Genomic DNA, 11,763 nt, shown 5'->3' with positions numbered 1-11,763 from the left:
GAAACAGTTTGTGGTGCAGGTTTAAGCCAAGTTGAGAGTTTATGGATCAACTAGATTGGCCTTCAGAGAGCAAACAAAATGACTCTGTTAGTCTCTTCCAGAAGAGCTGTGCATCGACCATCTGGTTCTGGGGTGAGGATGGGGGCCAGGTTACACCAGGGATAAATGGTGTTTTCAAATGAAGATTTGTTTTTCACACACATACACAAACACAAGAAAGCGAAGGGCGATATTGTACTTTTTTTTTTTTTTTTTTTAGGAAAACTTTATTAAAAGTTGATAAATTAAAAAAAGAAAATGTAGGCTATAAACAATGATACAATTCCTATCAATACAGATATGTTTTTTGATCATTTGTAATTAAGAAATTAATTTTCCCAATTTCGTCCCTACCCTATTTAAATTTTGTGTGCAAGGCGTTTCTTGATGACCCTTATGAAGGACACAAGTCCAAACGCTTTGGTCTAATTGGTTAATAAAGTTGATCTTCATACTACAAGTGTTGCTGGAGCATAATGACCACTTCAAGCCTTTCACCTTGAAAGTCGGTGAAGTTTTGCCGGAAAATCCCACTTTGCTTCTTCAGTGATCTAGAAATGAACACATGTATAAATGCGGCGGCAAAGATTTATTTTTGTCATGGATAAAACTGTTGATTATTTGCATCCTTAATCAATGAATAGAGGTTTCTATAAAATGTCATGAAGTTGTTAAATGAATGCCTTCCCAGTACTGGAATTGTCTGATAATAATAATGTATAATATAAAGTATGTTTATCATGTGAACAGCAACAAACCCTAAGTTAGGCTTTGAAAGTTATAGATAAAGGATATTACGAAAATGTAAGATTGCAGGTTTTTTTCCAGATGTTTCCATGCTATCACATCTTCAATATTTTAGTGAAAGTAAAACTTTTCAAAGTAATGTTTTCGCCTAGTCTGCCCTCTAGCTGTTTCCCATAGAAATATCCCTTGTGTGTTTGTTTAGCAGTGTCACATATTTACACATCCTTTATTAATAAACGAACAAACAAGAAAGAGTACGAGGAGCCATTGCTCTTTTGTATCAATTGTGATCTAATTAATTATGGATGGAAAACTTTACTTGTATGAAATGTACAACTTTTCGACAGGAGTTAGGTGTGTGTGTGTGTGTGTGTGTGTGTGTGTGTGTGTGTGTGCGTGCGTGCGCGAGTGTGTGAAGGAGAGAGAGAGAGACTGAGAGAGAGAGGAGTGGAGGAGGGACTGTTCCAGATGAAGGACGCAAAGAATTCAGACGCGTGCCGGCTGCTCAAAGTGGATGATGCTGTTTCGCGGACCTAACAGACCCGCGTGCGTGACAATTAACAATGCTTTTTTTTTTATTGTTAATATTATCGGGAGGAACTCATATGAAATTCAATGTGTATTTCAAAGTCGTAGATCAAGTCACTAATGACGCGTAAATTCTCAGCACCGTGCGTAAAGAAGTTGATATTTTATTGATAAAAAAGCGACAAGACGGGATTTTTTCTGTTATTTGGATTTTTTTTCAACATTGTTTATTTAGGGCAGTGCATCAGTGGCTGCTCCCTGATTCAGCACCGGGTGATGGACAGCTCACCGGCTGCGCACGAGGACAGGCTCGCGGAGCACACCTTCCGATGCTAAAGCTTCGGACACGAGACAGTAAAGTTAACGAACCAGAGTCTCGCCATACTTACTCCCCTCCCACATATATACACGCAGCTGTAGTAAAAGTGGTGCTGAAGTTTTTTCCTGATATGCCTCCCAGCCGCGAAGATGACAGAGTTTGCTCACACGTCAAGATCTCGAGGTAACGTTTTGGCATCGTGCGGAAACCACTCGGTGCTCTCCGGTGAAGTTGGACTTGGTACGGCCAGAGGAAAAAATGGGACAAAACCACCTGTTCTCTGTGAGGAGCGCTGCTCTCTGTTTGCTGCTCTTATGTCGGTCAGGTAAGCGCATTTCTAAAACATTTGCACCTGGCTAAAACGTCACTTTAACAAGGGAGACACTTCCGCGCTATATAAATATCTCCCACAATCCATTTCTCCATCACTTTTGATACCTACAAAAAAAAAAGCTTCTTCCTTTTCGCTTTATGATAATTTTCCTAATACTTATTAATTTTGTATTTTGCGAAAAGAAATGCAAAAAAACCATTACAGCTCGAAATCAACTCAAGATTTCCCCTTAGAAACACTCTGGGGTCACTTAATCTTTCAGAGAAAATATATGACGATGATATAAATATACAAATTAAAGAGTCATGCACTTCACAAGAAAAAAAATGGTCTCCAAAGTAGTGTGGGATAGGTATCTAAACCAGTGGATCCCAACCTTTTTTTCTTGGACCCATCCCTAATGTATTTGAGAAAAGCTGAGCCCCCCAGGACCCACACGAAGAAGAGTTACATTGCTTTCAATGATGAACATAAGTATTAATCATTTTCATTGGTCCAATCCTATCAGAATATGCCTACAAACTTATTCAAGGTTAAACCATGTGTGGACATATTGATGGAACCATTGCCTAAGACGACGATAGTTCAATTCACTTTAGGATAAACAGTGGAAGTCTGCTCATTACTATTGTTATAACAGGAGCTTCTTTATGGGCAGATTTGAGTTTTCTCCTCACTCAAATGCAACATGGATTGTGTGCATATACATGGTAACATGTCTACTTGACATAGGTGCACTATGATATCAAAGAAGCTTCTCTGTCCCCTACATCCATCTTGACACGTTTCAGCAATAGGATGTGAAAGTGCTTGATCTGGTGCCAACCTGCTTCTCATTATGACACTGACAGGGTCCAGATTTCTAACTTGACTCCAGCTTTTTTAGTCAACACGCGCAGAACTGTCGCATGTTGATTTTTTAAGTGAACTTTTTACTCTTCAGTATTGGACAGCCCAATTTCACAAAAGGGCCTCTGGCCTGAAAAGCTGCTGACTCCATCGTCCAAACTGGTCAGTGTTTGATACACCTCGCCAAGGAGCTTGGCTATGATCCAACATCCATGGCCCAGCATGCCTGCTGAGGGAGGTTTCATCTCATTTGAGTCTCTGCTGGCAAGAACCTTTGATCTATGGCACCCAAGAGCCTTTTTTTCCGAGCTCCACATCTGGTACTTCCCAGGTGGATGGCCAGATGAACACATACCACCCTGACTGTCAGAACAGATAAGACGTCTCTGGTGCCTGCCTGTTTGCCAGAATGAAATTAGTGCATAATGGCAGGGGATGAGCCCAAGTGAACCTTGGGTAAATTAGCTCTGAATTCTTACAATTAACTATCTATCTAGTACCTCTTTACCAATGCAAAAACAATTACATCTTGCATAATGAAATCCAAAGACCACATTTTTAGGATAATTGTATTACAAAGTCATGTTGCATGTTATATATTTGTCCAACCTTTCTCAGGAAAGACCCTCAAGCCAAATAATTAGCATTTGCAATAAATCATTTACGCAGATTTGCATGGACTGACTCCCTCAGGTTAGCGCCATGAAACATTTAAGCCCCTCGCCTGGTTATCAACCACCACAGAGTTATTTATACTTGTCAATGAGGTCGTCAGAACTCCAATTCACCCATGGATAGGTATTGATGTGGCCTTGGGTAAGAGACCATGACGGCTGCCAGGTGCAAGTAGTCCAAGGTCTCGTTTTAAGGTCCTTGATGAAAGCATGGTTGATTGGGTTGCATTATTCCCTTAATCTGTCACCCAGAGATCCTTAGGGAGTGGGTAATAATGGCATGTACACCTAATGTCATCTCAATGGATATTTTAAATATCCATTGAAGAATGACGTTTCTTTTAAAAAAATGTTTTGTTTAGTAAACAGACTTGGCTAGGACCAGCTGCCAGACACATTTTGAAATAGAAAACAAACCATAGAGATTATTAGGTCTTTGCAAAGCCAAGTGAGCGTTTTCTTCCTCTGCCATCTTTATTCTAAGCTTACTTAAACAGCTGCCTATCTTGAGTCAAATTGATTTTACAGACATGAGAGTGCTGGTATAAATCTTTTCACTATGTTTGAGCATAAAGTGATACCTTTATTTCCAAAGTTGTCAAAGAAACTTCATTTGAATGAATTTCTAATGAAGGTCAATATGCACTGTAAGAAATGAAATCTGGTAGATGTTTACTCGTGTCATTGTATACAATGACAAGAGTGGGTTAGGTTTTATATACATATAAACCCACAGGTAACAAATAATACAGGTATTAAAAAGAAATGTTAGAGGTAGTTCAAACATGATGCTCTTACATAATAGTACATAATTTGCCAACCAAAATGCAATTTTTTATGTTTAGATGACCCACTCATAAAACATCCAGGTCCTTATTTTTTTGTGACAGAACTGTAGGAACATTATTATGTAATTATGCTAAAATAAGTAGATCGTGTTGATCCTCACATCTTTTAAACACCCAAATTCAAAAAGCTAGGGGTGTAAATTTGCAATGCAAACACAAACTATTTCACTCTCTGCTCAGTGAAATCTGCTAGTTGATTTTTTTTTTATGCATGACTTGTAAAAGAGTGACAGACAGCTCGACAATAAACACCCCTCACTGGTGAGAAATTAGCTCACCTCCACTTAACACAAGCAAGTAATGATGTGTGTAATTGACTCTGACTGCATTGATGAAGGTAGAAGCAGTAATCCCCAAGGGATGGGATTCCTGTCAATATCCATGCTTTTCATTCTGCTGAAAAGTAACAGTCAGAGCCTGAGTGAGCCTGTTCGCAAATCTGTCTAGACTTCATGTTCAAATTCTATTTGATTACGCAGAAATTAATATGAAACCAAATATTTGTAATAATAAGGCTATAGAGTTAAATAGATTGAATGTTGCCGTGCAGGGAGGAGAGACTCTCCCTCAGTCTGCCTCACTCTAAGTTTGGGAGATTTTAGCAGACGACCCACTCAAGGAGCTCAGATCAAGAGATCAGAAGATCAGCAAAGACTCAATAAGTCAATAAGACTTAAGGAAGAAAAGTCTTGGATGTTTAGAGTGTTCTTCTGTGCTAAAACTTGATAGTTTAAAACTCTAAGTGTCTCTCCTGACAGCTACACACCATAGTATGCCAGCCTGATTTACTACAGTTTGTTAAGTGAGGATTAGGATTTCCCAGTTTTACTGTGCTCCTGCTCTATCCTATAATATTCCCTTTCTATGAGACTCATTATCTTTGTGAATAACTACTAAATGTTAATCAAAGTACAACTGTCCTAATGTTTATGATGTCAAAACAGCAAAGTATTAAAACACTTTCTTTGGCGTTATTACAGTCATATATTTTTTTTTAAACTGTGTTATGTGGTAACAGAACAGACAGCTTGAAGATCAAACTCATAGATATTTTAACAGCATATTTACTTTTTAAAAAGGCAGGACTGGAATTGAATAGAATCTGGAATTTAATGTGTTCAATGTTGAATAAAGGTGACTCATTTATTCCATTTCCCTGATATTGTATGTGTCCTCTGTAAATGTTTAACATATAATTGAGAGAAGTTCCTTTATTAATTACAGAAATTAATGGCTACACAGGTCTTTGTCAAGAGAAGTCCCACTACCACTCTGAGGATGATCTCTTCAAGACCCTGTTCGCTGGCTACAACAAGTGGTCCAGACCTGTGCCCAACATCTCGGACGTGGTCATTGTCAAGTTTGGACTCTCCATTGCCCAGCTTATTGATGTGGTGAGTCATCTCGCATTGACTGTTTACAGCACGTTTGTCCGATTCATTTAGTACATCAAGACTATAGAGGAGGAATACTTAAATACACATATTTTGGATAATGCATATATCCTGGATCGGGTCTATGTCATTCTAAAAGTTTAAATACCGATATGATACATTGATATATATTAGCCCTGAAAGAAATTCATCCATCTATTATCAATACCGCTATCTCCCGTTTGGAGTCGGGCGAGAGATGGGGTACACCCCAGACTGTTGGCCTGTTTGACTGTTAGTCAATCACACTCCAGACTCACATTCGGTCTTCTAAAGTGAAATTGACATGTCTTGGGTTGTCCATGAACAAAAACCTCATTTAGGTCAGACTGAGTCAATGTGAGTCAGAATGTAGACAACATTTAATTTAATGAGTTATTAGTCCATCCTAGAGCTTCAATCAGCACGATTACTGAGTTTGTCTTCCTTATACTTAACCAAAATGTTATGAAGCACATCTTTAACCCTCTGTATGCTGTAACCACGATATATTTAACAGTATGTTTTGGCATTTGACGGTTTAGCAAAACAAACTAAGGAAAAGAAAGGTTTGCACCCTGTGCCCTGTCACAGTTACAGAACACTTCACATCCATCAAAGTATTGAAGTCAAGTTGTTGCTACCTATATTTGGGTTCACTATAACACCCCCCTCCCCTCCACACACCCTCAAAATAAAAAAAAACAACCCCACATTTGAGCACACAGTTGACATCTTTTACTCTGTCTGTCTGTCTGTCTGTCGGTCTCTCTCTCTTTCTGTCCGTCTGTCTGTCTGCAAGGATGAGAAGAACCAGATGATGACAACCAATGTGTGGCTAAAGCAGGTCAGAAGCATTCGCTGTTGTCTAGATGTATTATTCATATATTCCATTTGTTTGTGATACAGAGTGGTAAGAATACAAAAACCCAGCTCTACATGCTCATGGCATATGAGAAACTGAATTATTTAAAAGACAACTAAGTAAATAAATCTGGCACTCTTTCTGGTTTTTGTTTGTTTCCCAGGAGTGGAATGACTACAAACTAAGCTGGAGACCATCTGACTACGACAACGTGACATCCATCAGAGTACCATCAGAGCTCATATGGGTACCAGACATCGTCCTGTACAACAAGTATGTGAGATATTAGAAGAAACACATGCCTGTAACTAACAGAAAATAGCTGCTAGTGTTGTCGTCAAGACCACACTAACCGAGACCAAGACATACCAGAGACTAGAGGGCGCCGAGAACGAGATAAGACCAAGACATTTAGTGATCGAGACGGAGTCAAGACCAAGGCAGGACGAGACAGAGACAAGACCAAGACCAAGACCTTAAATATCACTGATAAATCATCCTCTTGTGTGAAGCAGGCATGTCACGACTCACTTAGACCCTAACACCAGGAAGGTAGCGGCCGCAACCGGGGAATAAAAATCAAATTATGAATTCATTGAAATAAGTTATTTTAGAGAGGGGAGTTTTCCTTCTAATCACAGTCATGACATGGAAAAATAGCCTGTCTTGACTGGCACTTGATTTAAAATCCGGAGTCTGCCCAGTCTGAGACAAGACCGAGTAAAAATGCTTTAGATAAGACCTAGACCTGCAAAAAGTGGATTTCAAGTATTACAACACTGATAGCACCACCTTCACAAAGCTGACATGTACTTAAACTTTTCTTTTTGTGACTCTAAGATACACTAAAGAAAACAACTACACACAATTCTGCATAGGTTTAATTTCATGGCCCTTTACAGCATGGCTTATTGCATGAAGATGGTGCCATCTAGTGGATATGATTAAACCTGTTCCAACTAAAATGGGCTTTTTTACATTGGAGGAAAAATGTTAAGGTCAATTTGAACATTTCTGTGCACGTCCATGTTTTCATTTAAATATTTTTATTAGAAAGTAAAGACCACCTGCATACATTGATTTGGTGATAAGGCTAATGAAGGTGAATTTCTTCTTAATACAGTTCATAGAAATTAAACCTGGTGAGGGGGTGGGATGGTTTGGAGGGATTGATGGATTCCTGCTCCATTGAGCAGGTTTTATCACAATCTGTAAGTGAAATTAAAAAAGGTGTGTAACTGATGGAATGATAAAGACTTCTAATTAGGTTTTTCAGCAGAAGCTATTATCCCCATTAAAGGGATGAATGGAGGGGAGATTACTGGAGAAGATTATTGGGAAATCATAACACTTCTTAACTGCATAGTTTAAAAGGGGAAACATATATATTTCACTATGCAACAGAGGAATGTGAACCCCTCACAGTGCAGCATATGATTGAGTATCTGCTATGTCAACATCACTTATATGATCATGCCTGCTTTTCCAGCGCTGACGGGGAGTTTGCTGTGACCCACATGACTAAAGCTCATTTATTCCACACTGGTAAAGTTCGCTGGGTTCCTCCTGCCATCTACAAGAGCTCCTGCAGCATCGATGTCACCTTCTTCCCCTTCGATCAGCAGAACTGTAAAATGAAATTTGGCTCCTGGACGTACGACAAGGCCAAGATCGACTTGGAGCGGATCGAAAACACTGTGGACCTGAACAACTACTGGGAGAGCGGCGAGTGGGCCATCATCAATGCTGTGGGAACGTATAATACAAAGAAATATGACTGCTGCCACGAGATCTATCCGGACATCACGTACTTTTTCATCATCAGAAGGCTTCCTTTGTTTTACACCATCAACCTCATCATCCCCTGTTTGCTGATCTCTTGCCTCACCGTTTTGGTTTTCTATCTCCCCTCAGACTGTGGGGAGAAGATCACTCTGTGCATCTCTGTGCTGCTGTCCCTCACTGTCTTCCTCCTCCTCATCACAGAGATCATACCGTCCACATCCCTCGTCATCCCGCTCATCGGCGAGTACCTCCTCTTCACTATGATTTTTGTCACTCTGTCTATCGTCATCACTGTTTTTGTCCTCAATGTGCACCATCGCTCTCCTAGCACTCACAAGATGCCCCACTGGGTCCACTCCGTGTTCCTGGACATGATCCCGCGCTGGCTGTTCATGCGGCGGCCCGCGCCAGATGGCCGGCGCTGCAGGTTGTTGTTACTCCAGCAGGAAGCGGCGGCAGAGCGGCGGCAGCAGGGTCGGACAGTCGGGTACAAATCCCACAACTGCCTCAGCACCTCGGCGAACTGGTTAAGAGATGGGACTTTGTCAGAGGACACTGAGAGGAGTAGTTACGAGGATTTAGAGCTGGGAACGCTGACTTCATACTTCTCCTTCAGACCGCCTTCGCCCAGACCTCCGGGGTCAACACCTCCGCCGCAACAACAAAACCCTCAGAACAGCCTGGGCCGACAGGAGGGGGCAAACAGACAGATAACAGGGGCCAGAGTCAACCCCACTCAGAGGCCAGCTAAAGTAGAGAATACTGTTTCAGAATCAACTTTCCTGCTTTCACCAAGTGTGATAAGAGCTCTGGAAGGCGTGCACTACATAGCAGACCATCTGAGGGCAGAGGATGCAGATTTCAGCGTGAGTATCAATGAAAAACTACATTTAGTATCATCAGAGTGTCACTCCAAAAGATCACTGTATTCCTGCAGTGGGTCATAATTTACTTTTTTATCTATCTTCCTAAAGTATATGGTTAATATGCGTATGTGAATAACAGAGAGCAACCTTGTTAAGGCACTGGTAAAATGATTATGTCATAGTATTCACAACTGCCAGGTGTATGTAAAGTCCTGTTTAAGATTGATTTGATCCGACCATGTCAGTGCATTGACTCACCAGCCCCCTGTGCCCATCTCAATGACACAAGCCTAAATTTGAAGAAGCACAGAGGAGGATTCATGGCTAATTCATCTGACGGTCGTCTTACATAAAGTTAACTAAAACCTTCAACTTCCTGTATCAACAAGTATCTAACTTCTTATCATTGATTAACCTGCCAATTGACCGTTTTGGTCAGAAAATAGTGTAAAAAATGATCTTACATGATGTCTTCTGATAAGTTGTTTTCTCCTACTAACAATCCAAAATCCTGACACATTTAATTTATACATTATACATCAAAACACAGCAGTAAAACTTCAACTTTAAGTCCCTTACTTTATATCATAGAATGTTTTTCTTCGAAAACGACTTTACCGCCACAGTGATTGTCCATTCTCTGTTGGTCAGAGGCTTATCATTTTTAATGTGACATCATTTAATGATGAAAGTACCAAGCATCCAGAGATATATTATTTTAAAATTGTAGCTTCTTCTCACCTTCTCTAACCCTTATAACAAGGTTTAGTTTATTGCTCAGCTGTTAAGTCCAAAACTTTGATGTGTTGGTTCACTGTCGATCACAGTATGAAGCTGTTTTAACTTTCTAACTTTCTAACTCAGCACTAAAAAGCAAACTAAGTCAGAAACTAGCCGACGAAGAGCTTAATGGACTGATATTTCCCTCTGGAGTTGCTTGAGACGAAAACAGAATGAAACTAGAGTCAATATTGGACTTGTGTTTGCCAGGTGGCCTAAAACAAAACAACGTTAATGTTAACATAATAATAAGAATGTCACATCTGTAACATCTAATGCTAACTTTTTTCTTTATCCCCCCTCTGTTGCTCTTACTTCTACACAGGTGAAAGAGGACTGGAAGTATGTTGCCATGGTGATTGATCGCATCTTCCTGTGGATGTTCATTATTGTGTGCCTGCTTGGAACCATTGGTCTCTTTCTCCCCCCTTGGCTAGCTGGCATGATCTAGCTATTATGAGGGGAGGGTGGGGGGGGTACATTTTCACCTCTAGTTAGTGAATTTTGACATCCAGAATGTAGCTGAACTCTACTTCCAGACTGGGAATGTGACCTTAAGTTTGTGTTAAAATCTAGGCCTACTCCTCAATAACCCATCACACACAATGTTGTTGTTTTTTTTATTCAAATCTATAAAACAAATATCAACAAGTTTATCCTCCGTAGAAAGGCTATTTTATGAAATTCCTAGACTCAGCTGTCCAGATGTGGATCAAATGTGGTTTGTACTAAGCTGCACTTTAAAGCAGCACACCTGAGAGAGCTTTCTCAGTCTCACCTGTCAGGTTAAGTTAAATTGTGTTTGACCAAGACACACCGGAGACTAGAGAGCTCCGAGAACGAGATAAGACCAAGACACATTAACGTGCCCAGAGTTGGCTTTTTTTAACTTAAGTTTACCAACAATAGTTAGTTATTATGCTAATGTCTCCCCGTAAGGTTTGGCATGTCAGCATACTAATTTATGCAACATGGTAGCATGTCACTGTTTAGTTTCCTCTCAAGCACGTTTGTTGGCATAACATGCTAGTTAAACAAAACGTGGTGTCGATCATATTGGGTGAGGTTTCACGGAAGAGAGATTTTATTTCCTACTGTGTGGTTTTTCGTTTTAAATGTGTGGTCAGTAAGTGTAGTTAATACATCCATTTGGCATCAGTATCAGCTATATGTTGGAAAATGTTGATGTATTACCAAGAATCAGGGGTGTGATAATGACATCAGTTCCAGGTCCAGTTGAGTAACTTGACTCAGGCTAATTGTCAAAGGCTGGAGACGACAGGGGAGAGGGTTTAATTCCAGTCAGACATTAAGCTGTCCAGTTAGGCTACTTCAAAATTGTTTTATGCTGCATTCACGTGCTCCTGGGATGCTCGGAGATCGCAGATTCGGAGGTCTTTAGAGTGGTAGACCGCACGACGCAACAACATAAATATAAAATATTAAAATAATAAAAGGTTTTAACAAATTGCAAGTGTTTGACCAAGCCACCATTTACGACTCATTTTACGTAGCCTAATGTGACGTAAATTATCACAATTCATGCAACGATATTTGTCTGGTCCAATCTTTCCAATTAGAGGGAGCCCTCACCTTATTTTCTTCAATTAAAAACCCAATTGTCTATCATTCCTAAGCCACGTGAATGCAGGTGTATATGTATTCTTTTTTTCTATCGACAGTTAGCTAAATGTACAACTTAGAGGACTGTACAGGT

General features: G+C 40.1%; 1 protein-coding gene across 2 annotated transcripts; it reads left to right on the top strand.

Moving 5' to 3' along the window:
- Nucleotides 1-1,218: 1,218 nt before the first annotated feature.
- chrna2b (cholinergic receptor, nicotinic, alpha 2b (neuronal)) lies at nucleotides 1,219-10,977 on the top strand. 2 transcript variants are annotated; one of them, XM_061052148.1, is made up of 6 exons: nucleotides 1,219-1,958; nucleotides 5,563-5,732; nucleotides 6,553-6,597; nucleotides 6,779-6,888; nucleotides 8,105-9,266; nucleotides 10,372-10,977. In XM_061052148.1, exons 1-6 carry the CDS (start codon nucleotides 1,892-1,894, stop codon nucleotides 10,495-10,497), a joined length of 1,680 nt encoding a protein of 559 aa, XP_060908131.1. In that variant the 5' UTR covers nucleotides 1,219-1,891; the 3' UTR covers nucleotides 10,498-10,977. The 2 variants fall into 2 exon arrangements, with proteins under 2 accessions (XP_060908131.1, XP_060908132.1); XM_061052149.1 differs by having other exon boundaries at nucleotides 1,222-1,958; nucleotides 5,581-5,732.
- The last annotated feature ends 786 nt before the right edge of the window (nucleotides 10,978-11,763 follow it).

This window comes from Labrus mixtus, chromosome 12 (genome assembly GCF_963584025.1).
Source record: "Labrus mixtus chromosome 12, fLabMix1.1, whole genome shotgun sequence".
Classification (NCBI taxonomy): Eukaryota; Metazoa; Chordata; class Actinopteri; order Labriformes; family Labridae; genus Labrus; species Labrus mixtus.
This window is presented reverse-complemented; position numbering and strand designations above follow the sequence as displayed.